Source organism: Myodes glareolus, chromosome 6, assembly GCF_982192425.1.
Source record: "Myodes glareolus chromosome 6, mMyoGla1.1, whole genome shotgun sequence".
NCBI lineage: Eukaryota > Metazoa > Chordata > Mammalia > Rodentia > Cricetidae > Myodes > Myodes glareolus.
Window position 1 is genome coordinate 7,701,989 of NC_142031.1, and position 27,322 is coordinate 7,729,310.

Here is a 27,322-nt window from a genome sequence, read left to right on the forward strand (position 1 = left end):
AATGTGCTACAAGTGTGAAGGGTGCCTTAAAAACCTAGAGTGGTGCTTAAGTAAACGGGCTGGCAGTCATGGCACACGCCTTTAATCCTAGCACTCAGAGGCCGGCAGATCTCTGCGAGTTCAAGGCCAGCCTGATCTACAGAGCAAGTTCCAGGATAGTCAAGACTACATATAGAGAGCCCATGTCAAAAAAACAAGAGTAAGAATAAGAAGCGGGAGGGGGCTGGTGAGATGGCTCAGCAGTTAAGAGCACTGGCTGCTCTTCCAGAGGTCCTGAGTTCAGTTCCCAGCAAGCACATGGTGGCTCACAACTATAGTGCGGTTTCATGCCCTCTTCTGGCATAAAGGTATATGTATAGATAGGTGCAGAAAGAGTACTCAGATACATAAAGGTTTTTTTGTTTTTTTGTTTTTTTTTTTTGCTGGGCAGTGGTGGCACATGTTTTTAATCCCAGCACTTGGGAAACAGAGGCAGGTGGATCTCTGTGAGTTCAAGGCCAGCCTGATCTACAGAATGAGTTCCAGGACAGGCTCCAAAGCTACACAGAGAAACCCTGCCTCGAAGGAAAGGAAAAAAAAACAAAAACCAAGGGTGGGGGGTAAGAAACATCTCTTAGTCTTAGGAGAAAATACCTAGAGAAACCCCCACAGCAAAAACCAAGGGTGGGGGGTAAGAAACATCTCTTAGTCTTAGGAGAAAATGCCTAGAGAAACCCCCACAGCTTCTCGGGGTGATGGGATTAACACCACATGGTTTAGTTTAGCATAGCCCATGGAGGAGCCAGATACTTGTCAGGGCAGGACCGACAGTGACTGTCTGTCCCAGGGAGGCATTGCCCCATCTCTTCAGGCTGTCACTGTGGGAAACAAAGCCAAGTGAGAGGTCAGAAGGAAGGCTAGACAGAGGACATCTAGACTGTGCTTAGGGAAGGCCTCTTAGGAGATAGATGGGGCAATGCCTTGGTGAGTCCTGCATCACAGTAGGCCATCTCAATCCCTTAGGGAAGTCTCCAAGCAGAGACACCGCATCCTTTGGAGAGACCACCAATGTGAAGTCACTATAGGGAGTGACAGAAGGTTCCAGGAAGTTGCTGGGACGTGGTAAAAGAGGGCTGAGGAAGACTTGGACTTCCATTAGAGTGGAATGGGCAAGCTAGTGGAGGCATCTGAGAAGCCTGTGACAATCTGAGATTCATGGAAGCGAGAGTAAGAAGTGGCCCTGTGTTCCAGAGATATTGTGGCATGGAAGAAGCAGGACATGCAAGAGGTAGGGCCAGATTCAGTACGTGTTAAAGACAGAACTAACATACATTTAAGGCTGAGTGGGTTAGACCATCAAGATGACCAGCAGGTAAAGGTACTTGCTACCCAGCCTGATGACCTGGGTTCTATCCCCAGTTTTCTTTTCTTTCTTTCTTTCTTTCTTTCTTTCTTTCTTTCTTTCTTTCTTTCTTTCTTTCTTTCTTTCTTAAGACTTAATTTATTATGTATACAGTGTTCTGCCTGCATGTATGCCTGCACGCCAGAAGAGGGCACCAGATCTCATTACATATGGTTGTGAGCCACCATGTGGTTGCTGGGAATTGAACTCAGGACCTCTGGAAGAGCAGCCAGTGCTCTTAACCGCTGAGCCATCTCTCCAGCCCTCTATCCCCAGTTTTCCACAAAGTAGGAGAGAACTAATAACTCCCACAAGCTGTCCTTTGACCTCTCAGTGCTCACACGCACGCACCCATGCCCACACGCACACACATACAATCAAAATGAATGTAATTTAGGTTTCTTTTTCCTAATAAAACTAGGATGGGCATGGTGGTTTATGCTGTAATCCCAGCATTTATGGAAACTGAGACATGAAGATTTTAAATTCAAGACCTGTCTGGGTTATGTAGTGAAATTCAATCACAAAAGAAAGAACTAACATGTCTGCTGAAATTGTCATAGCGCTCAAAGGGCATGCGCAGAACAGCAGGGCTGCAGCTTCCTGAGGTGGCAAGGACAGCAGGTTTTGTGTGAAGGTTCCACCAGGCAAGAAGTCCTGGGCAGGCAGCCAGCGGGAGCCGGAGCGAGCGGCAGAGCGCTTCACTACATAGAGGTCAGGGAGAGGTCCCACAAAGAGGAAGAGGAGTGGATGGTCTTGGGGTCCCCAAAGTGACACTTGGCCACCAGAGTGAGGAAGTATAAAAGAGGAAGGATTCAGTTGCCACAGCCTGTGAGGCCGATGAGCCAGAAACAGGGACTGAGCAATGACCACAGGCTTGGGCAACTGGAAAGGATATCACCCATTATGTCACTATTCATTTCAGAACCAACTGAAGGAACAAGGTAAATGGAGACCACATCATTAGTTTTTTTTATTGTTTTTTTACTGTTTGTGTGTGGAGGAAGGAGGACAGTTTGAAGGAGTCCATTCTCTCCTACTAGTGGGTCACGGGCATCAAATTCTAGGTTTTCAGGTTTGGTAGCAAGTGCCTTAACCCACTGAGTTGTCCTGCTGGCCCCAGTCACTGTTACTATTAATAAAACTGCTATTAGAAGATGCCAATTAGGTTTGGAGCAAATATACTTCATCTAAATCTGAACCTCGGTAGCTGTGGGGAAGATGGTTTGGAGCAGCTCTTTGTTGGTTTTGAAACAGAGTTTCCTGTAGCCCCAGGCTGGCCTTGAGCTTGCTACACAGTTAAAGAGGGCCTTGAACTTCAGATCCTCACCTCCCAAGTGCCAGAAAAGAGCAACAGATCCCCTGGGATTGGGGGTCGTGAGCCTTCTTGTGGATTCTAGAACCTTCCCAGGTCCTCTGGGAGAGCAGTAAGTGCTCTTAACTACCACTCCCAGTCTTCAGCTCAAGGCTGACCTTGCACTTCTGACCCTCCTTCATCTACCTCCTGAGTGCCAGGGTGGTACTAGTGCCACCATGCCCAGCTTTACGTGTCCCTGGGAAACGAGCCAGGGTTCTCTGGAAGAGCAGAGCCATCTCCCCAGCTCCCTGGCCTACACACCTTTATCTTCCAGCCTTTGCTCCCTAAGTGCGGGGAGTGCAGCTGTGTGCCACCTTGCTCAGCTTTATTGACGATTCCTGTAGAGATTTTCATCACAAAGGGGAGAAAGTGACCAGTCAATAGCAGAACTAGAAGGGTATAATGGAGCCTGGAGGGAGGAACTGATTTTCAAATCGCAGCCTGCCTGTGTGCGCTAGGTGTAAGGTCAGGCCGTGTATCCCTTAAACTCTGCCAGACTTGGGTTTGAACTGAATAATTAATCATCTTTGAGTTCTTTTCCACAGACGTGGTTACCTCACTTTGGCCTTGTCTAAGGCCGCCCTGTGTCTCTCGAGCCAGGCAGCCTCATGGAACTGCACTTTCTGGTGTTATTTCGATAGTTTTCAGGCCTTTTTAAAATTGATTTTGGTGTGTATATGCATGCCTGAGTCATTTCTCAGGTACTTTTTAACCTATCGATTTATTGGTTGATTTGAGGCAGGGTCTCTCCTAGTTGGCTGAGCTGACTGCCCAGGAAGCACTGGGATTACTTGGCAGGGACTCAGGTCCACAAGCCTGCCCAGGAAACACTTGACCAACTCAGCTGCAGCCCAGCCCAGTTTTCTCTTAACCTGCTTTTCACTGGAGGAGATTTCACAATCTCCCTTTGTAACTACCTTGCCCCTGCAGAACCCTGAGTACCTTCACAAGCTCAGCCTTCTGGCTTTGAGATTCATATCCGTGTGTGTGTGTGTGTGTGTGTGTGTGTGTGTGTGAACTGCTTTCTCCCTATCCTACCTCCGGCCATTCAAGTTCAGTTACAGGAATTACACAGCAAGTTTAGTGCAGAGCTGAAATGTTCAAGTCTGTACCAACCAAGTCATTGCTGACACACCCGCTTATGTAAGTCAAACAAAGGGCTCCGCCCTGGGAGGATTAATTGCTACAAGGGAGCAAGGGTTTTGGCTGTTGTGGAATTTTGTTTTGTGGAATTTTGTTTTGTTTTGAGGTTTTAGGCATTTAACCCAGGGCCTTGCCCTTACTTGCTAGGCAAATGCTCTACCATAAAGCTGTATTTCCAGCCTTTTTTTTTTTTGATGGAAGATCTCGGCCATTCATGCTAGCTTCACTTTCAATACCCCTGCCACCGCCTGCAGAAGGCTGGTTGTTTCTGATCTTTTTCTTTTCTTTTTTGTTTCTCTGCAGCTTTGGATCCTCCCCTGGTACTAGCTCTGTAGAGAAGGCTGGCCTCAAACTCACAGAGATCATCTGCCTCTGTCTCCCAAGTGCGGGGATCAAAGGTGTGCGCCACCACTGCCCATTGTTTCTGACCTTTCTTGATGTAGGTGATTAGGGCAAGCCAAAAAGTTGTTTGAAGTTTTGAGCATCACTGTCAGTGTGACCAGTGTCCCCAGGGCTACTGGCCTTGGTCTCATCTCTCTTCAGCCACTCCACTATCATTTTCCAACAATCCCAGGCAGCAGTAATTTTTTCCTCACTACCTTAACATAAAACTGGACAATCCAAGTAAGGGTTTAACAGTAGTAAATTAAGAAAAACAGCGATTTGATCACTATGTGTGCATAATGTCTATCTAATGGTGACTTAGGGAAATCCAGATGTTTAGTCACATTGACTCAGCATAATTCCTCCCTTGTTAAATCTCAGACGAGAGCAATCAATCTTTGACAAACTGTGAAGGTAAACCACTGTTGGAAGTAAGCCCACAGAAGGAGGAAGAAGTTGCCAGAAAGTTGAGGTGTGCATGCCCCCACTGTGCTCTTAAAAGGGCCATGCTTCCGCCAAATGACTGTTCTCCCAAACTTCGTATTGAGAAATTCAATGCAGGCCTCCATCTGAAGTCAACTAAACTCTCTAATACACAGACGGAGCCAGTTTTTTTTAACAGGATCATGTCTACTTACAACTTGTAAAACTGGCTTATAAGTAAACGTGATCCTGCTAAGAGTCCAGGGCTTGGTCCCAGCTGGGCCTGGGGTTAAAGTTCAGTTCCACCACTAACTGTTGTCTGACTTCAATTCCCTGAGCACCTCACACAAAATTAAGGTTTTTTTTCTAACTTAAAAAATTTGCTTGTACTTACATGTATAGGTGTTTTGCCTGCCTGAAGATGTCAGATCTTGGAGTTACAGACAGATGTGAGCTGCCATGTGGGTGCTGGGAATTGAACTTGGGTCCTCTGGAAGAGCCGTCAGCGCTCTCAACCACTGAGCCATATCTCCAGCCCTGAGAGGTTGAATTTTTTTTTTTTTCCGAGACAGGGTTTCTCTGAAGCTTTGGAGCCTGTCCTAGAACTAGCTCTTAAAGACCAGGTTGGCCTTGAACTCAGAGATCCGCCTGCCTCTGCCTCCTGAGTGCTGGGATTAAAGGCATGTGCCACCACCGCTTGACTGAGAGATTTTTTTTTTAACACAGTCTCATTAAGTAGCCCCAGTTGACCTGGAGCTCACTTTGTGCTTAGGCTGACCTTGAACTTTCAGCAATCCTCCTGCCTCTGCTGGTGCTAGAATTCTAGGGGTGAGCCACATCCAGCTCTGCAAGGTGTTTATGGACTCGGCTCATTTGCCAGAAGGGGGCACCAGATCTTCTGGCCTGCAGGCACACATGGAAGGAATGTTGTATACATAACAAATAAATGTTAAAAAAACAAACAAACAAATACCTGAACCAGGTAGTGGTGGCACATGCCTTTAACCCTCCAGCACTCGGGAGGCAGAGGCAGGTGGATCTCTGTGAATTTGAGGCCAGCCTGGTCTACAAAACAAGTCCCAGGACAGGCTCCAAAGCTATACAGAGAAACCCTATCTAAAAAAACAAAACAAACAAACAAAAAAAAAACTCTAGTAACTTTCTTTTGGTGCTGATATTGTCCCGCCAACATGTTCCTAAGACCCTCTGAGCATTCTGCAAGAAACTGGCACAAAGGGACACAGAACAAGAAGAGCAAGAGTTCTCTGTATGACCAGGGAGACCAGCATGACAACAGGAAACAGGCTATGGCAGGCAGACAAAGTCGATTTCCACAAAAAAGCTAAAACTACAAAGAGGACCGTGCTGAGATTGGAGTGTGCTGAGCCCAACTGCAGACCTAGAGAATGCTGGGTAGTAAGAGATGCAAGCATCTCACCGGGAGGCAATAAGAAGAGAAAGAGAAAGGGCCAAGAGATCCAGTTCTGAGCCAACAATAAAATCAGGAGCTTTTACTCATCTCAAAACAAACAAACAAACAAAAAAACCAAAAAGCACACCTTTAATCCCAGCACTTGGGAGTCAGAGGCAGAGGAGTTCGAGACCTCCCTCGTCTACACAGTGAGTTCCAGGCCAGCCAGGTCTGTTACACAGAGACATCCTGTCTCGAAAACCTTAAAGAAAAAAAAAAAAAAGGTTTGGGCTGGAGAAATGGCTCAGTGATTAAGAGCACTGACTGCTCTTCCAGAGGTCCTGAGTTCAATTCCCAGCAACCACATGGTGGTTCACAACCATCCGTAATGAGATCTGGTGCCCTCTTCCGGCATGTGGGAATACATGGAAGCAGAATGTTGTATACATTAAAAAAAAAAAAAAAAAAAAAGGTTTACTCACACAAGCATCTCACCAGTGCTGGCGTTATGTAGTGATGAAGATTGAACCCAGGCTTAGTACATGTCAGGCACACATTCTACCAACTGAGCCACGTCTGCCTTGCCCTCCCCTCCATGTCTTTGTTTCTCTCTGTGTCTCTGGCAGGTGACTTCTGTCCCTGTTCCTTTAGCTCCCTGTAAACAGCAACACCAATTTGCCCCCCCTCGGAGCTGGTCAGACTGTTCTTTCCAAGACAAGGGTGGGAGCAAGGCAGTGAAGGAGCTGCCGCAGGACGTTCTCTGTTCTGATAGTCAACTCATTGTCTAGCTTGTAGAAGGCCCTGAGGGCCAAAAAATAAAGCCAAGTTTCTGCTTTAATATTTTGTTGTTGTTTTGCTTGTCTGAGACAGAGTCTCAGTCGTAGCCCTCATCTCCAGGCTTTTAAAATCTCTATGGTGTTGGAGCTTGAACTTTCTTTTCATTCTCACTTTGTAGCCTGGGTGGCTTAATACTCCCAGCAGTCCTCCTGCCTCAGCCTCCCAAGTGCTGAGATGGCAGACATGTATCAGAAAGTCCAGTCCTATGAAGCCTTTGTTAAGCAGGCATGAAGACCTGGGCTCAGATCCCCAGGACCCATGTAAAGTCAGTGCCTGAGCAGGACTGGAACCCCAGTGCTCCTACATGGACAGCAAAGAAAGCAGCGATGAACCCCGCCTAGCTGCTGGGATTATGGATGTCCACTACACCTGATACTGAGGATAGAACCCAGGCCTTTGCGCCTGGTAGGGAAGCACTCTCCCAACTGAAGGATATGCCACAACTTCTCAGTTTAGATAAAAAAAAAAAAAAAAAAAAAAAAAAAAAAAAAAACACAGGCTGGCCAGGCGGTGGTGGCCTTTAATCCCAGAACTCAGGAGGAAGAAGCAGGCAGATCTCTGAATTCAAGGCCAACCTGGTCAACACAGAGGGAGTTCCAGGACAACCAGAGTTACACAGAGAAACCCTGTCTGGAAAAACCAAAACAGCAGGGTGGTGGTGGTACGCTTTTAATCCCAGCACTAGGAAGGCAGAGGCAGGTGGCTCTCTGTGAGTTCGAGGACAGCCTGGTCTATAAGAGCTAGTTCCAGAACAGGCTCCAAAGCTACAGTGAAACCCTGTTTCGAAAAACAAAAACAAACAAACCAAACCAAACAACAGCAACAAAACCAAAGGACCCAGGTCCGAGTTCCCCCGTGGTGGGTAACAACTGTTAGTCCAGTTGCAAGAGATCCCAGGCCCTCTTCTGACCTCCCTAAGCACCAGGCATGCATGAAGTGCAGAGACATACATGCAGGCAAAACCCATACACATAAAATAATAATAAACTAAAAACAAGACAAAACCAAAAGCCCTCGAGCCTCTCTCTCCACTCCTCTCTTCTTTCCGTGCGTGTGAGCACACGAGCCACTGCTGTCGGGGGAGGTCAGAAGCCAACTTCGTGGACCGGGTTCTCTTTCCACCCTCTTGGCGCTTTATTCGCTGATCATTTCGCCCCAGTGTGCGCCTCTGTCCCTGGACCTGCAAAAATGGTGCACGCTGACCACACTGAGCTCCACAGGAAGATCAGACTGGATTCCTGCCTAAGTGCGCCAGTGGGCTTGGTCAGTTGTTAAGTGCGGTCTAACAGGAATAACGCCCTTCGGGCTGCACCAAGCCCAGGGTCTTCTCTTTTTGCACACGCGAGACCCCGCGCCAGCGGGAGGCAGCGTGCGGCCGGCTAGATCACTTACGCAATCTTCGGGAACTCGCCTCGGACACTCCCGGTGCCATCGACTGCTCGGCGCTCTACACATCTGGCCCCGGGGGTGGGCGGGCCCGTTTGCCCTCAGGTGGTATAACAGGCGCCGGAGCGAGCCAATAGTGTGGGGCATAGCCCCGCCCCTGCCTTCCGATTGGCCGGTGTCGTGGTGAGTCTCCTGAGGCGCCGGGAGCCGGACATCCCGCACTTGCCTCGCAGCACTCAGTTCTTCGTGCTCCTTCCTCGTCGCCCCAGCTCTGACCGCCGCCGCCATGGCCCAGTGAGTGACCGGCACGCGCAGCCAGGCCCGCACTTCAGGGGCTGAGCGTGGTGCTGGCGGGACTCTGTCTGATTGTCTCCCTGCGCGCCGCGGCCCGGGGAGTCGCCTGGCCCTCTCTGCGCAGCCCGCACCCCTGCACCTCGGGGTCCCCGCCGTGGGCTGCACCAGCCCGGCCGCCCCTGCGTGGGAGCTCGGGGCTGCGACGGGCTCGCGGGGAAGGCAGGCCGCAGTGGGTGGGGGACGGCCCACGCCCCTTCTGCAGGCCGGTCCTGCAGGGGTGATGGCCGGGGCACCCATTAGAAGGAACTCGGAGGCCCGTGGAGCAGCAGGGTGCAGGGTGCGGGGGGGTCCCAGGTGCATGCGATGCTTGCGCAGACGGGCTACCTGTTAGAAGCGACCAAGTGGCACCAACGTCCTTTCTTTGTTCTTTTTCCGGCCTTTCAGAGCTGACATTGCCCTGATTGGACTGGCTGTCATGGGCCAGAACTTAATCTTGAACATGAATGACCATGGATTTGTGGTAAGTGGTGGGCGCACGTTGCCTTCCTGGGGTGAGCACTGACGCATTTTTTTTTTGCAGATCTCAAGGCGGCTGGAGAGTGCCTCTCACTCAGTGAGCCCTGTTGTTGCTTAGTCGCGTTTGTAAAAGAAGTTCTACTTTAATTGTGCTATCCGTGTAGTTGAAGGAGGAGCCTCTTTAGACAGAGGGGACTATAAAACAGTGCTTCTCAACCTGTGGCTTGCGACCCCATTGCCCACCCTCTATCTCTAAAAACAATTACAATTCCGTTCATAGGAGTAGCAAAATTACAGTCATGAAGTAGTTATGAAAACAGCGACAATGATTTTATGGTTGGGGTCACCACAACATGAGGAACTATATTAAAGTTTCACAGCGTTAGGAAGGTTGAGAGCCGCTGATGTAAAGGGAGATAGAACACTGGGGCTCAATTGGCTAGCGAGACTTAGCAAGTGAAAGCGGGATTTCTTTTTCTCAGTGGACAGCGTCTCACAGTGTTGCCACACTGGAGTCTTGGCTCCAGGGCTCAAGGAATCCTCATCTTAGCCAGCTGAGTAGCAGGGGCTACAGGATGCTCCTGCCTGTGGGCTCTGGATGTTCTTCCTAAATAGTAACGTGGTTTAGAGGCCAGGATGACCAGGGACAAAAGACCAGGCCGTAGTGACAGGCTCAACCTGATAAGCGACAAATGGTGGCTGGCCTTTGCCTCCCTTCGCTGTGTTTCATCCTGCTGTGACCTAACTTTGCAGGGCTCAGCTGGCACTTTGGAAAAAGAGAAGGCAGACCAGCTCTCTTTAGACCTTGGACCAAATAACCATTTTGTTATTCTGGACCCACCACCCAAAAGTCACCTATGTCCGAGTTCCTCTAAGCGGGCCTTTTGTCCTCCAGGTCTGTGCTTTCAATAGGACCGTCTCCAAGGTTGATGACTTCTTGGCCAATGAGGCGAAGGGAACCAAAGTGGTCGGTGCGAAGTCCTTGAAGGAGATGGTCTCCAAGCTGAAGAAGCCACGCCGGATCATACTTCTTGTGAAGGCCGGGCAAGCTGTTGATGATTTCATCGAGAAACTGGTAAGGCCAGCTCTTCTCAAGGCTCTGCTTGCACCTCAGAGCCTGTGTCTTACTTACCTGAGACTCTGATGTCTTACTTCCGAGATGTTTTTATTTCCAGTTTCTGGATAGGAACTAATCAGTTCTGATGAAATAAATGATCACTTAAATGTTTCAGGCTGGCACTTGCCCAGTAGTAATTCTTACATTCTTTTCCAAAAACACTTTCTTTTCATTTTATTTTATATGTGTGTATGAATATGTGTGTATATGCCTGCGTGTGTAACTGCACATATTCATGAAGTTCCTGAGGAGGCCCGAAGAGGGCGTCAGATCCCTTGGAACTGGAGTTAATAGGCAGTTGTGACCTACCATGTTGATGCTAGGAATCAATCCCCGGTCCTTGGTGAGAGCAGTCAGTGCTCTTAAGCTATCTCTCCTGTTTTTTGGTTTTTTTTTAAACGTTTATTTAGTATTTGTGTGGGTGTAAGCATGACACACTTGGATGTAGAAGTCAGAGGACAGTTTGTGGGGGTTGGTTCTCTACTTCCCCCATGTCGTTTCTGGAAAGAACATGGGTTGTCTGATTTGATGGGAGGTACCTTTACCTGCTGAGCCTTCTCACTGGACCAAGGTTATATTTATTTAATTTATTATTATTGTTTTGTTGTTGTTATTGGGCGGACATGCAGGTAGCGGTCAGGGCAACTTTTGGAGTCAGTTTTCTTCTTCCACTTTTTTTTGGGGGGGGCTGTATTGCGATAGGGTTTCTCTGTGTTGCCCTGGCTGAGCTCAAATTCCTGCCTTTGCCTCCTAAATGCTGGGATTAAAGGTGTTTGCCACCGCCACTCGGATTCCTATTCTACTTTTGCTTTGGTTCCTGGGATCAAGCTTAGGTCCTCAGGCTTATCCAGCAGGTGTTTCTACCCACTGAGCCATCTAGCTGGCCTGGACCTTGACAGTCCTCCTGCCTCGGCCTACTTAGTGCTTGGATTATAGGCGCCGTCTCCCCTACCTGTCTGTCTTACTGCTTTTGTTTGGGTTCTGAGACGTAGAACCCAAGCCTTTCACCTTCTGAGCCCCTCACACACTGAGACGTATGTATCCCCAGCTCTGGTATCTGGCAGCGTTGACTAACATTTCTGAACGTTTAGTGCTACTCACTAGTAAACCGTAGTGGCCAAAATGGGTTTTATTTAGACATGAGGTTCCCCGCACTTCGGTACTCATATAAAAGACTCATAGATAGTTGTTGTTGTTTTTTTTAACACCCTTGTACCTTGGCTCTAGCAAGAATATCTTTGTAGAGAGAAAAAATATGCTTATGAATGAAAGAGAACACATAGAAAAATGATTTAGGTCCTCAGAAATAATTGTGCAATAGCCCTTGGGGAAGAAAGGTACCTGCTGCAGGAGTGCTGCTAGAAACCACGTGATCGCAGAGGGAAGGGCTTCTGTGTCTACGAAAGAGTGCTGTCATTGGGTTTGTCTCCAAGAGAGAAAAGCTAACCAGTTCGCTGCTGTTTAAATAGGCGGCTTAGGTAGGAAGAGTACTGTGATAGCAGACTAAGCTCCCTGTATAGCAAGGTGCCACTGCCCACCCGCCATTCACTCCCAAAGGGTGGGCTGAAAGCTGATTGAATTTTCTTCAACCTAGGAAAGTACTAAAGTGCCCTCAAGTGGAGCTTTGTAAGGGGAGACTGAGAGGTAAAGCATAGAAGCTGGCCAGGCGTGGAGACGCAAGCCTCTAATCCCAGCGCTCCAAAGGCAAAGGCAGATGGGTCTCCATGACTGAGGCCGTATACCCACCCAGGGCTGCACAGTGAGATCCTGTCAAGGAGGGAAGGAACGAAGCAGAGGGAGAGGGAGAGTATGTGGTGGAGGGGTCTCACTGGGTTAGTAGCCTCCAAGTTAAAGCTGTCATTAGAGCCAGGGAGGATTATTGGAGCATACTTAGTGAATGCCTTCCCACTGTTTCTTTGGGATACATTCTTGTTTTTAGTGTTCTAGGTATATTTTATTTCTATCTTTGGTCGACCCTAAGCTAGTATTTGGTTACAGGTACCATTGTTGGACACTGGTGATATCATCATTGATGGAGGAAATTCTGAATACCGTGATACAACAGTAAGTGTTCTTCAGTCCAAATTCTTTTGGCTCTTGAGAACATTCTAGAAAGAAACATTAGCATTGTAAATGTGACAGCAGAGTGAACTGTCTCATGATCCTTTGGGGATTGGTGCTGGCGGGCTAGATCTCAGTCTTTGCTGCTAAGACACTTTATGGGCAAGACTCTTAGTTGCGTGAGTGTGTGTGTGTGTGTGTGTGTGTGTGTGTGTGTGTGTAACTCAAGAGACGATGACTTAGATACAGCAGGCTGAGAGCTTTTTTGCACAATCTCTGCCTTCTATGATGCATAGCATGCCACGTGCAGCACGGCTGAGAAGTGCTGCCCTTACGGTGTGCGATGCCTTGATGCCAAGGCGAGTCTTGTGTCTAAAATGTGACATGTGTGGGTCACCCACTAAACCTTTTCTTTACTGCATTTTACTCTGTATGGTCTGTTCCTTTAAGATGGGAGCATGTATTCGTGTAGCCCCCTTGGGGGATGGTGTAGGTTTCTCAAAAATCGGGTTTTTCTTTTAAGTTTTTTACAGGGCCTGTAACTTGTAATCCTCCTGTAGCCTCCCGAGTGACTTCCAGGAGTCCGTTACTGTTTTAAAGCTTAGCCCTCCACACTGTCTAGACTCTTGAATGGTTGGCTGCTCCTACTCCCTTAGGTCATTTACTACCAAACTTGAGCTCTATACTGGCCTTCCACCTCCTCTCATTCATCAAAAAGACTTTATTTTTGTGAGAAAATGCTAAAATTGCTTTTCTTCTTTTAGAGAAGATGCCGGGACCTCAAGGCTAAGGGGATCCTGTTTGTGGGGAGTGGAGTCAGTGGTGGTGAGGAAGGGGCTCGGTACGGGCCATCACTCATGCCAGGAGGGAACAAAGAGGCCTGGTGAGTACCATCAGCACCGCGTGCATTTCCGTGCAAGCCCGGCCTGGTGTGAACGGGACAGGGAGACAGTTCTGTGCTTGATCTGTGGAGATGGGGGTTAGAACTGGTGGCACTGGGCACAGCTCTGTCGTCTGGACAGTTTGTTCTTAGGTCATGTGTGTGCTTGCTTTCCTCTTACCTTTGCTGTCAGAGACTGGTCTCTGGCATACAGACAGCTATACCTTAGCCCAGTCCTGAGCATTGACTTCACAGGTGTCGGGCTTAAGGGTCTGTACCAAAAAGTTTGAGAGGATGCCCTTTTTTTTTGGCAGCATAGTGAGAAGGTCTTGGGGTTCCTGTGAGCCAAGAGTGAGGGTGGGGTGAAATGGAGAGCTGCCTTTGCCCCAGAGAAGAGTCTCTTAGTGTGCGGCACAGTCCATGGCCCTGCGTGGTCTCTATTGTACCTGGTAGCAGACATCAGCTAGGGAGGTGTCTTTGAGGATGATCTTGGATGGCTTGGGTTGGAGTCTTGGCTTATTCTGATAAAGTGACAGAAGAATCTTCTGTGCTTTGTGGGGTTAGGGTAGCGAGACTCTGGGTCGGAACCCAAGGCTTTGTGCATGTTAGATGTTCACTTTACCACTGCGCCATGGCCCTTGCCTCTCTTCTGGTGCTTCCGCCTTGCCTCTTCCTCTGTGTTGACTCGGGTGTTCTGTGGGCTCCTCTCTAAGGCCCACACACGGGGTGTGGAGGCCACACCTGTCAGCAGTGGGGACTGGGGTTTCTCTGGGAAGCTGAGCACATCCATTACTGTTAACTGACCCCAAAGCTCGGCCTTCTCTTGTTGGCTGAACTGTACTTCCCCTTTCCACAGGCCCCACATCAAGACGATCTTCCAAGCCATCGCTGCAAAAGTAGGAACTGGAGAACCCTGCTGTGACTGGGCAAGTTCTGGGCTCCCCTCTGACCGCACGGCTGAAGAAAGACCACCATGGTCCCAGTGTTTAGCTCTCTGCTCTAAGCTTCCATCTAAGTCACTGCCCGGCTAGTGCCTGAAGCGCATCCCTGCCTGTCTGAATGGCATTGTGCCCTAACCAGCCCTTCAGGGCCTGGATGCTAATGTGTTAAGAGCAGATCCTCAGTCCTCCTATCAGAAGCCGGGAGCAAGGGTCGTTACAGCGCTTTACCTCATGGCCAGAGGACGCTGGAGTTAGAGCGGGCCTGCTGCCGTGTCATGCCATTGTCTCAGGCCGCGAGTATCTGAGGATCTTCGATAGCCTGCGTTTTGGGTTTTTCGTACTTGGATGTTCACCAGCGCTCAGGAGTCTGGCCATAGGCACTTTCCCTTCTGTTTGGAGAATAAATATTATCCCATCTGTGGCTTCAGCCAATGCCAAGAATGGAAAAGCACATCAGCCTAGGCGGCAAGAGTTGCCAGTGAGATTCTTTGTTCGCCGATAGTGTGACCTGGGACAGGCCACTGCAGGAGGACTTGTCTGAGAAATCCTCAGTTGCCCTCGACAATCTCAATGCTCTCACCAGCTTTTCTTCTGCTTTTCCTTTATTTTTTTTTCTTTTTCCCTTTCCTTCCTTTTCCCCCTCCATTTTCTCTGTCTTTGAGTTGTATTTATGTATCTGATGTATATGCACGGGAGAACTTGAGGCTACGTGTGGACATCAGAGGACAGTTTATAGGAGTCGGTTCTCTCCTTCCACTGTGTGGTGCTGGAATCAAACTCAGGTCTTCCCGCTTGGCAGCAAGCGCCTTTACCTCTGGACCATCTGACCATCCCCAGCACTCAGTGTCTTCTCAGTGCGTAGCCCAAGCAGGCCTTGGGCCCTCAGTGCTCCCTCATCAGTCTCCTGAATTACAAACCTGTGCACCACCACACCTAGCTCCCCTTTTTATACCTGTTATTTTATATGCCCACTTGGTCATTTTAGTAATGTGTATGATTAAGATCGTGATAACCTAAGGGCCCAGCCTGTGGGCATAAGGGTCAGTGCCAGCTTTGGGTCAATGCCAGCATCAGTCATCCTCTGATGTAAAAAAAAGGTGGTGTAAAAGTCGTCCAGATTTTCCAATCTTCTTAGAGGAAGGGACTCCATCCCTGATGGCAGAGTAGAACCTTTAGAGTGCAGTCACCGTGCCTTCCTTTAACTCCCTCTAGGAAAAGTCAAAGGGAAAAGCCAGCTTGCACCTGTGGGTCTTGACGCAGTCAGAGTTGGCCTCTGTGGGCTAAAGCTTGGGTTCCGGCCATAAGAGTAAATGGTAGAGACTGAAAGCAGGTGACCGTAGGTTCATCCACTGCTGGAGCAACAGGAGGGTGAAGTAAGATGTCCTTACACTGCACAGTTAGTGTCCCAATTGGAAGGGGCCGGCCAGCGATAGAGGAAGCCTCTGTCTGCTAGAAGCATCACAGTGTCGACCCAGCAGCGACTGCCAGGAAGACTGTCCCAGCCTGCCGTGGAGACAGCTGCGTGGACTGCAGAGCCCATGCTGTGATGTGCTTGACTATGCTGCGCTCGTTCTTGTTCCCTGTCCATTGGACAATTTTCAGAGGTGGCCTTTCTAGAGGGCAGAGCGTTGATCAGAGTAACACGGCCGAAAGGCCCTTCGTAAAGTCCCTGTAAACTGGATACATCCTACCAGCTTAGCCAGTGCCTTGCCACTGACAGGACCATGAGGGAATGCATTTCTGGACTTGAAAGGTCAAGACGGTACCTTAACTCTCAGCTGTGAGGAACAACAGCATTACATTTGTATCTAGGAAAAATACAAGTAATTTAAGCAGCAGTTGCTAGAAATGTGACTTCAAGACCAGTGTGACGTCAACTTGTGGCTGGAGCTGGGGAGTAGGGAGTTGCTTTTAATAGTGGGAAATACAGGCTAAAGAGCTTGGGTATGCTGGGGGTTCCTATTAAAAATGCTGTTTTCTCATGTTATTATGTGAGATGGAGCTGTTCTGAAGTCTTCTGAGACTTCTCTTGTATAGTCTATTGCTCTGAAGGCCTCTTGTTGCTGATTGCCCTGACAGGTGGGAGACGAGGGGGCTGGTCACTTTGTGAAGATGGTACATAACGGGATCGAGTACGGCGACATGCAGCTGATCTGCGAGGCTTACCACCTGATGAAGGACGTTCTGGGCATGCGGCACGAGGAGATGGCCCAGGTGAGTCGCAGGCACTGCCTCCACCTCAGTAGGCACTGACCTGATGAGGGAGAACTTGCCCCTGACAATTAATACTTCCTCCTTCCTGTTTGCCTGGCTGTCTGGTGACCCACATGGACTCAGCCTAATATAAGGGAAGCTGTGGTAATGGCATCGTAAAATCTTGATATCCAGCCAAGAAGCAGTAATCATTGTCCACACTTAGTGAGCCAGGCTTTGTCAGCACTGTGTGTCACCGCCTATGTGGCCCTCCCTGGGCAACCCAGGGCCGGCCTTAGGCATAGTAGGCAAGGACTCTGTCACAGAGCCCCTCCCAGCCCTTATTCTCTTTCTCACTCCTACCTTTGCTCCATAAGGGCGGTAGTAGCTGTCCTTGTTCAGGTTAGGGCTAGAGCTCTGGAAGTTACTCCTGATCGCTCCTCCCAGGGCCAGAGAGAGCTCAGCAGTTGAGCACTTGGTGCTCTCACAGAAGACTGGTAGGGTTGGGTTTCCAGAACCCATGCGGAGGCCAGCAGTCACCCGTAACTCTTGTTCAGGGCATCTGATGTCCTCTTGTAACCTCTGTGGGCCTTGCATACAAGGGTGCATATGCATACATTCAGGCAAAACACCCAACGTAAGAATTAACTATATTGGGGGCTGGAGAGATGGCTCAGTGGTTAAGAGCATTGCCTGCTCTTCCAAAGGTTCTGAGTTCAATTTCCGGCAACCACATGGTGGCTCACAACCATTTGTAATGGGGTCTGGTGCCCTCTTCTGGCCTGCAGGCATACAGACAGAATCCTGCATAAATAATAAATAAATAAATAAATATTTTTAAAAATTGCCGATATAGGAAAGGATGGAAAAGAAGTAAAAAGTAATATTAAAAAAAAGAATTAAATGTATTAATAAACCTTTAAAAATTTTTAAGTTCATCCCAGTGGAAAAGCGTAAGCATGTCCCCCACATTTTCTTATGAAAATGTTCAAATACTGAAGACCCTCACTGTCATATCATGTGTGCACATCACCTAGATCCTACCACAGTCTAACTGCACTGCGTATTGTCCAGCCCCGCCCCGTCCATCCTGCATGGAGACATTCTAGGATAATCTGTTGGAAACAGGACCTTTTTCCCCAATGTAGCTTCATTAGATAAACATTTAGTTACCAACATAGGCAAGTATATCTTACCAATCATTTTCAGAATCTTTCATTTATCCTTTGACAGTTTATACACAGATACAGTGTATCTTGATCATACCCGCCCCAGTATTCCCATTCTCCCCTCCAACACCCTTCACCTCCATGATGGCCCCTCCTCCCTTTGTGGCTCTCTCTCTCTCTCTCTTAATTGTAACCTACTGACTCTTAATTACTGCTGCCTGCTGGAATATTGGCTTAGTGGGTCTTATGTGTGTGATGTGGGGAGGGGTTGTACAAGGGGATTGACTAGGCCTCATGGACTGTCATTGAGCTTCAGTCCTGACCCTCATGTATCTTGACAGCTGTTTGTCTCACTGGCTTGCCCTTGTTCATTCTAAAACATTTAACTTAGTTTTCGTTATCTTTGTGTTTGTATTCCATTCATTTACTTAATAATGTATTCCTACAACAAAGTGAGTACTTTACTATATGCAAGATCTATTCTAAATGCTAAGTATAAGACTATGAAGGGCTGGGTATAGCCCAGATAGTATAGCCTAGCATGTGTGAGGTGCTGGCTATGTGGCAGCGTGGAGCAGTGACCATAACTGAAGTCTGCGCTCCGGAGCCGGAAGACAAACAATAGTAGTGAATGTAAAGTAGAAATCTAGTGATCATTGTTACAGACAAAAGCAAGCTGAGACTAGCAGACAGAGTTTTGGTTTGAGTTGGGTTGGGTTTTAGATTTTTTTTTTTTTAAGATTTATGTGCATTAGGTGTTTTGATTTTTTTGGGGGGGGGTGTTTATTTTTTTTTTTAGAGACAGGGTTTCTCTGTAGCTCTGTGACCTGTCCTGGAACTAGCTCTTGTAGACCAGGCTGGCCTCGAACTAACAGAGATCCACCTGCCTCTGCCTCCCCGGTGCTGGGATTAAAGGCATGCGCCTCCACTGCCTGGCACTTTGTTTTGTCTGTCTGTATGTCTGTGTGAGTGTGCCAGAACTGGAGTTACAGACAGTTGTGAACTACATGTAGGTGCTGGGAACTGAGCCCGGGTCCTCTGGAAGAGCAACCAGTGCTCTTAACCGCTGAGCCATCTCTCCAGCCTTAACAGACAGGTTTCATTTTGTTTCTTGTTTTTATTTTTGTGGTACTAGGATGGGACTCGGGGGCTCATGCTCACTAAGCTTGTGTTCCAGTACCGAGCTACATCCAGTTCCATCCAGACATAGATTTAGATAGGGTAAGAAGGTAACAGCATGCATAGACCCAAGGAGAGGGCCGATCTAGTGGTGAGAAATTAAGCTGCCAGGCTGACACTCAGCACAGCTGCCTGACCTGGTTAGCGTGACTCAGTGGGCAGCAGTAGGAGGCTACAGGCCACCAAGAGGAGGGCCTGCTGGCCCCATGTGCTCAGCAGTGGATACACCAGCTACAGAGGCAAGGATCCAGCAGATGAGCCAGGGTGCCCACAGAACCCAACCCACCCTGCGTTCCCTTCTGTGTATAGGCATTTGAGGAATGGAACAAGACAGAGCTGGACTCGTTCCTGATTGAAATCACCGCTAACATCCTCAAGTTCCTGGACACTGATGGCAAAGAGCTGTTACCAAAGATCCGGGACAGCGCTGGGCAGAAGGGCACTGGGAAGTGGACCGCCATCTCAGCACTGGACTACGGCATGCCCGTCACCCTCATTGGTAATGTCGCACCTGCCACCTGTGCCTTTGGTCCCACTGCTCTGATCCTGGTGTCCTTCTGGATTTCTGCTCTGGACAGTTTGGAGACAGTCTTTGGGCCTGCTCAGGTGTCAGTGCGCCTTTCCTCTTTCTACACGTGGGGAACTCTCCTTATGGGCTCTGAGGTAAACGCAGACGATACCGTCCTTTCTGTGCACTTTTAAATCTGGCAATTTTTACATTTGACTGAAGCCGGGCAGTGGTGGCGCACACCTTTAAATCCAGGAGGCAGAGGCAGGTGGATCTTTCTGAATTCAAGGCCAGCCTGATCTATAGAGTGAGTCCCAGGACAGGCTCCAAAGCTACACAGAGAAACCCTGTCTTGAAAACCCAAAACAAACAAACATTTGACTAAGTATAGTCGTTAATATAAGACCTTTGTCCAGTTGGTTCTTGTGACAGTCTGGATAAGTAGCTCAGGTTAGCCTTGGCCACGTATCTTCTTGCCTCCTGACTGGGGAATGCAGGCATGCCTGGCTTTTTTGGCTTGTTTTGCTAAGATTTCTGTAATGGGTCCAAAAACAAAGGTTCATAAACATACATTTTGTTTATGTAGTCAACATTTATTAATATTTTACAGGTTCTACCCACATATACAGAAAAAATAGGGCATAACCTAGATTCCTTCACCTTCTCATTTAGAAGAACACCACTATCCACATCACTTTCTATTAATGGACTACACATCCAACTCAGATAGAAAGGTGGGGTGGCTCAGTTGGTCTAGTTCTGGGTTTGATCCCTGGCACCGGAGAAAACCAAACCCAGGGAACAAGAGAATAAGAAACTGGCTGTGGGTTGGGTTTTGTTGTTGTTGTTGTTGTTATGTTTGTTTGTTTGTGACAGAGTTGCACTGTGTCCATGTGTCTCCGTAGCCCTAGCTGGCCTGAAACTCATGGAGATCTGCCTGTCTCTCCCTCTTGAATGCCAAAACTGATTCTTTAAGAATAAATTAAAAGTCAGGAGGTGGTGGCAAATACCTTTAGTCCCAGAAGATGGAGCTCTTTGAGTTTAAGGACAGCCTGATCTTCTGAGTGAGTTACAGGATAGCCAGAGCTATACAGAGAAACCCTGTCTTGAAATATAAACAACAGGGCTGGAGAGATGGCTCAGAGGTTAAGAGCATTGCCTGCTCTTCCAAAGGTCCTGAGTTCAATTCCCAGCAACCACATGGTGGCTCACAACCATCTGTAACGGGCTCTGGTGCCCTCTTCTGGCCTGCAGGCATACACACAGACAGAATATTGTATGCATAAAAAAATAAATAAATATTAAAAAAAAGAAATATAAACAACAAATAAACAGGTAAAGGCTCGTACCCCTAAACCCTATTACCTGAGTTCAAACCCTGAGACCCACATGGTGGAAAGAGAGAATCAACTCCTGCAAATTGTCTTCTGACCTCCATATGAATGCCACAGCATTCGCATGGAGAGAGAGAGAGAGAAATATGTAATAAAAAAGAATAAGGTACAGTGTGCTTCTGTAACCATAGTTACTTAGAAAACTATGACAGTAAAATCAGTTGAGGCTAGCAACTCAAGATCACCTTGGTCCTGTGTATATGTGTATGCGTGTGGGTGGACATTCCCATGCATACACATATGTAGACCAGAGGTCACCATCAGCTGTCTTCCCTGTAAAACGAGACTGCTCTTCTGTTTCCCAGCCGCCCAGACCCAAATAATTCACAACAAAACTATATTAGTTACAACACTGTTTGGCCTATTAGCTCAGGCTTCTTATTAACTAACTCTTGCATCTTAAATTAACCCATTTCTATTCATCTGTGAATGAATAGAAACAAGGCTGTGGGTTAATGGGTAAGGTTCTGTTCTGGTATCTGTCTCCTTTACTTGACTTACTCTATCTCTGTTCGGATTTCCTGCCTGGCTTTGCTCTGCTAAACCATTGGCTGAAACAGCTTTATTCATTAGCCAATAGAAGTAACACATATACAGAAGGACATCCCACATCACTTCCCAATCACTCTTTACCTTTATTTTTGAGACAGAATCTCTTCATTGAACCTGAACCTGAACCTGATTGGCTAGAGTGACTGGCCAACCAGCTGTTGGGACCACTGAACATACTGGGCTACAGTCATAGTTATGTGTGGCCATATCTTAGCTTTTTTACACAGGGGTTGGGGACCTTGTATGACAAGCACTCTGCCAACTTTGTCTTTCTTTCTTAATGCCCTTCTGCCAAGACTGTAACCAAAGTGAGTCAGGTGTTCACAGGAGTCTTTGTTCCTGGTGGAACAGTTCTTCTCTGATAACTCGGGCATTTTCCTGTTTACCTTCTCAGATATGGATGTATGGCTGTCTCTCCCTCCTTCTTTGTTTATTTTCTGCTTAGTCATGCCTCACCCTGTGTTAAACACTTGGGGCGAGACAGGGCAGGGGTGTGTGTGCATGTGTGTGTGTCCTGCACAGGTAGGAGGAAGTTGGCTGCATTTTGGCCAATCCCAGTTGTGTTGTGTGCAGGGAACATCTACGCACCACTGACTCGCTACATGTAGCAATGTTACTGTCCTCAGTTTTAGAGACTGGGTTCCCTCCCACCACGCTGGCCGGATGTGGTCCTTTCCTACCTAATGAATAAAAGGGCACAGTCTCAGTCCAACTTACTGTATGGCCAGGAGGGTTCGCCGTGCTTGGTGTTGCACAATTGTCAAGTCATGCTGCACGGAAGGAAGGGCAGGAGTTGAGTAAGGGCAAGAAGACATTGCCTTTTCACCTTGCTCTCGAGCTATGGCTCGCACACTTTCCCCAGCACTGAAGTTCCAAATTAGTTGTTAGCCCCAGAGGTTCAACCTATTGTGTTGGAGGAAAAGAAAATTCATTCCTCTTCAATAAATTGAGCAAGTGGCCTGTCACAAGGGTGGTTTGTGAAAGTATTAAATGTCTTCATGCTCTTTATTAAAAGGTATTATGAAACCAGTGGTTGTGGGTATAAAAAACAGCCTGGGAGGTGGAGCCCCGGCTCAGCAGTTCCAAGCACTCCCTCCCCTTCCAGCGATTGGCTTCCTAACACCGACAGCAGGTTGTCACAGCCCCTGTAGCTCCAGTGCTGTCTGACTCCGCTGGCCTCTGAGGGCACTTCTCTCATGTCGAAACACGTACCCTTAAAAATAAACCTTACCAAAAAAAAAAAACAAAACAAAACAAACAAACAAACAAAAAATGCTAAGCCTGGGGATTAGTGAGATAGCCTAGCTATTAAGAGCACTTGTTTTTGCTGGGCAGTGGTGTTGCATGTCTTTAATCCCAGCGGTCGGGAGGCAGAGGCAGGTGGATCTCTGAGTTCGAGGTCAGCCTGGTTTACAGAGCTAGTTCCAGGATAGCCAAGGCTACATAAAGAAACCCTGTCTTGAGGGAAACAATAATAATTTTCTCAAGTCTGGTGTGGTGCACACCTGTAACCTCAGCAGTTGGAGGCAGAAGCAGAGGACCAGGGCGTCGAGGCCGTCCTCTGCCACATAGTGAGTTTCAGGTGGCTTGTACTTTATGAAGTTCAGTGTCATAACAAAATTTCTTTGAAATAGAAACTGAAATTTTACTATTGGGTTAATATTGAGTAATTGTGTGAATTATGTGTAATCATGGCCTTACCTCTATTTCACCTTGAAACTTCCCTTTGAATTTTGGTTTGGTCTTTGTGGTTGATGCATCTGTTCAGGGCTCCTGACCAGGTGTTGGTCTGGGGGTCTCTGACTGGTTGGATCTCTCACCCCTGCTCTGACTGTGCACATCCTCTCCTAGTTTCTCTGACCGACTCCCTCTTTCCTATGTAGGAGAAGCTGTCTTCGCTCGCTGCCTGTCCTCTCTGAAGGAGGAGCGAGTCCAGGCCAGCAGGAAACTCAAGGGCCCCCAGAAGGTCCAGCTGTCCGGCAGTAAGGAGTCGTTCCTGGAGGACATTCGCAAGGTGGGCAGCCCCTCGCCTTGGCCTTTGCGGTCCAGGGAAAGCTTGTGGGGTTATGAGATCCTCCACGGTGTTCTCATTTCCAGCCTTTCCTCTCTGGGGCCTCTGGGGTGAGAGTGACACCGGGAGGTGGGTGTGGCTGCCCCACCAACCAGCCTGGTGTTGCTCTCTAGGCCCTCTATGCGTCCAAGATCATCTCCTACGCGCAAGGCTTCATGCTGCTCAGACAGGCAGCCACTGAGTTTGGCTGGACCCTCAATTATGGTGGCATTGCCCTCATGTGGAGAGGGGGCTGCATCATCAGAAGGTAAGTAGAGGTGAGCTCAGGGCTGCCTGCTCCCGGCCTGGGCAGTGCTTACATTTCCCAGTAACTGGGAATAGCCATCCTGCGGCAGAACATTGGCAACAATGTAGGTTACATTGTTACAGCCCCCCCTTTGGGATAGGTCTCTACACCTTAAAATAATTATAGTTCAGAAGTATTTGGGAAAAAAATGAGCAGGTAAGTGGTGATTCACTCCTTTACTCCCGGCACAGCAGAGGCAGGTGGATCTATTGAGTTTCTGGTCAGACTAGTCTACAGAGCAAGTTCCAGAACAGCTAGGACTACATAGGGAAGTCCTGTCTTAAAAAAAATAAAGGAAGAAAGAAAAAGGAAAAAAAAAATTGGGATCTGACGTGGTGGTGCACGCCTTTAATCCCAGCACTCTGGAGGCAGAGGCAAATGAGTCTCTGAGTTCAAGACCAGCCTGAGCTACATAGTTCCAGTACAGTCATAGCTACATAGAAAAACCCTGTCTCAAAAAACAAAGAAACAAACTGTATAAAACACTGCTAGGCCCTGCTCTGCTACCAGCACCAGAAAATGTTCTTAACTTTTAGAGACTATTTTCTTAGCATCATTCTCTAGGCAGTGCAATGAACCTGCTTTGTGTTTCGTTTGCATCATAGTAAACCAGCTAGAGATGATGGTGCTTTAATCCCAGCACTTGGGATGCAGAGGCAGGCGGATCTCTGAGTTCAGGGCCAGCCTGGTCTACAAGAACTAGTTTCAGGACAGGCTCCAAAGCTACAGAGAAGCCCTGTCTCGATTTAAAAAAAAAAAAAAAAAAAAAAGAGGGCAAGCATTGGCTGCTCTTCCAAGAGGACCTTGATTCAATTCTCAGCACCCACATGGTGGCTCACAACCATTTGTAACTCCAGTCCCAAGGGGTACAGTGTCCTCTTCTGGTGCCCAGACTTACACGCATGCAAGCAGCACATATACATTCTCTCCCTTTCTCTCTCCATGTGTATGCAGGGTGATGCACGTGTTCCACAGTTGTGTGTAGAGGTCAGAAGACTTTTGTGGGGGTTGGTTTTCTCTTCCCACCATGTGGGACCAGGACTGTTTCAGATAGGCAGACTTGGTGGCAAACACCTTTGCCTCACTGGCTGCTCTGTGCTTCTCAGTGTTACTCTGCTAGCTCTAGGCGTGAGAGCCGTGACTTTGTGCCTCTGTGGAGTGCAGTGACTGGTTATTTCCAGGCCTTCAGCCTGCTGCTGTCATGAGATTGATTTCTTGCAAACTATTTCAGTGTGTTCCTGGGGAAAATTAAAGATGCATTTGAGCGAAACCCTGAGCTTCAGAACCTGCTGCTAGATGACTTCTTTAAGTCAGCTGTTGACAACTGCCAGGTGTGTAACCGGCCGCGGGTGCTGGGCTGTTTCATTCAGCAGCATCGGTGCTGGTGGGGTCTCCTGCAGACTGGAGCCTCAGCATCTCTGGGCAAACCCAGCCACTGACCTTCTGCTCTCTGTGCTCAGGACTCCTGGCGGCGAGTGGTCAGCACTGGGGTGCAAGCAGGCATCCCCATGCCCTGCTTCACTACCGCCCTCTCCTTCTACGACGGGTACAGACATGAGGTGCTGCCAGCCAACCTCATCCAGGTGAGCTTGGGAGCAGGTAGTGCCCTTGAACTTGGTTGGTTCCTGAGGGTTGTGTGCCTATGTGTTAACCTAACCAATCAACTGCACTCCTTTCCTAGGCTCAGCGGGATTACTTTGGGGCTCACACCTATGAACTCTTAGCCAAACCAGGAGAATTTATCCATACCAACTGGACAGGCCATGGTGGCAGTGTGTCATCCTCTTCATACAATGCCTAGTAGGACTGTGGCTCGCCCTCCCTCCCACCAACAGGACGGTTCCTGTGGCACTCAGCACTCCTCTCTGCCCTAGTTCCTGCTCAGATCATTTGGCCAAGTCTTGGCTGTGACTGCTGAAGAAGTCACTGAGGTCCGTTGTCCGGTAGTCCTGAACCACCACACGCTCCACCTCGACCTTTTGCACTGCCTAGGATCCTGTGCTCCACTGCGTGACCGCTCCCTGACTGAGTTGTGCTGTGTGGGTCAGAGGCTGCAGCTCATAGCACACAGCAGGGCTGGGTGTGGGATTGTACAGCCTGGACCATGGATCATGCGTGTGGGCTCTGTACACTCAGAACCTCCACTCAGTAAAAGCGACATATAGTTACCCTCTTCTGTCTGCTCTCTGGCCGTGCCTGCAGAGAGCACGTGTCTGCTCTCTTTCCGTGGGCAGAAAGGTCTGCACTGAGTTCATAAATGGGAAGTGATTTGTTTTCTTTAAAGACACCAAATAACACAGGACACATTAAATTGAAGGTGATTAAGTCTTGGGGGAGGTGAGGAGGCACCAAGGAGTAGATGGACAGGGTCTCTCGTGCCGTTTCTTACTGGACACACTATGTACCTGGAAGTTCATGTACCATCTACCCCGCCACACGCTTGGAATAAACTTCTTAGACTAGCTTGGTGCTCTCTCCTGCTGTTCGGAAGCTGGCTGGGTCCACTCTGGTCTGCCATGGGATTTCCAGTGCCCTGGATCTGTTCCTTTACCAGGCTTTTCATTTGTCTTGTTTACTGATACCATTGCCTGGCCTGGGGCCATCGGACTGTGTTAGGCCAGCAGTGAACTCCGCTCTGTGATGATTTTTCTGGACCCATTTAGTCCCATGAAGGGCCTGAGAGCAGAGCAAACAATGCCTGTTTGGACAGCTGACATGTCTCATCTGTCTCTGGCTTCGGTCTCAGGAGCTTCAGAGTAGGCAGAGCTGACGTGGGAAAGTGGCTTTTATCAAATCCTTATGTTGTTTTTTGAGGCGATGGCCTCCAATTCATGATCCTCCTGGAGTACAGGGTGCATCCTTACACCCAGGCTGTCCTAGAGTGAGGGCCAGGCCCACCCGCCCCTTCAGCCCCGCTTACAGACTAAGGACTGAAATGCACTCCTTAGAGGCAGAGGGATCTGGGGAGAAACAATGGAGAAACTGAGGATGAGAACTGAGAACCGGTATGCTCAGCTGTAGCCATTCCTACTTTACCCCCTGAGAAGCTATGGAGGTAGGATGGGGTCCTAGCCCAGCCCAGCCGTTCCTACTGGCTGTGTAACTAGTGAGATATTTCCTGCCCTTGATCTGTTTTCTCCAGTGATAAGAGTGGCGCTTGGTCCTCAGCACCCATACAGCAGCTGCCATGGGGATCTGACACTGTATTGGGGGTTTGTACAGATGTTCAGAAGGCCTCTGGCCAGTGTCCTGCATGGAGCACACAGTAGGTGTACTAATTAAAAACAGATTGGTGCTTCTCATATTATACCACCAGCATGATATCCCCCAGACACCTGGAGAGCTTCACAAAGTGCAGGTTGGGGGGAAGCCCTTCTTTCTGCATTTCCAACAAATCAGTTGGTGTCATGCTTCTGGGCACACGTGCACATGAACACAATCCCACACAAAAGATTCCAGTAGCAAAGCTGCCAGAGGACTAGTGTACAATCTCATCAAGGCCATGTAGGCAGGGTTCAGGTTCCGAGCTGTCCTGACAGCTGTTTTCCTCATGCACCTAAGCTCGTTGCAGCGCATGCATGTGCATGTGGAGGCCCATTGTTTATTTGGCACGGTCTCATTGTGACCCACAGCTCACCCAATTCAGCTAGGCTGGCTGGCCAGTGAGCCCCAGGGATTCACCTGCCTCTGCCTCCCTCCCCGGACAGATTTGAAGCACATGCCTGGTGACTGGTGATCTTTGCTTTTTTCACATGGGTTCTAATCCTGCCCCATCTCTTACTAACTTGTTATAACACTTGCTTAGCATGAGTGAAGCCCTGTGCTTAGCCCCAGCACTG

At 48.5% G+C, this 27,322-nt stretch overlaps 1 protein-coding gene across 1 annotated transcript; it reads left to right on the forward strand.

The window, feature by feature from the left end:
• The first annotated feature begins 8,460 nt into the window (after positions 1 to 8,460).
• Pgd (phosphogluconate dehydrogenase) lies at positions 8,461 to 25,945 on the forward strand. The gene is made up of 13 exons (XM_048415041.3): positions 8,461 to 8,616; positions 9,061 to 9,136; positions 10,028 to 10,207; positions 12,248 to 12,313; positions 13,075 to 13,193; positions 14,047 to 14,116; positions 16,211 to 16,345; positions 18,982 to 19,171; positions 23,010 to 23,140; positions 23,311 to 23,444; positions 24,715 to 24,814; positions 24,944 to 25,066; positions 25,165 to 25,945. Exons 1-13 carry the CDS (start codon positions 8,609 to 8,611, stop codon positions 25,282 to 25,284), a joined length of 1,452 nt encoding a protein of 483 aa, XP_048270998.1. The 5' UTR covers positions 8,461 to 8,608; the 3' UTR covers positions 25,285 to 25,945.
• The last annotated feature ends 1,377 nt before the right edge of the window (positions 25,946 to 27,322 follow it).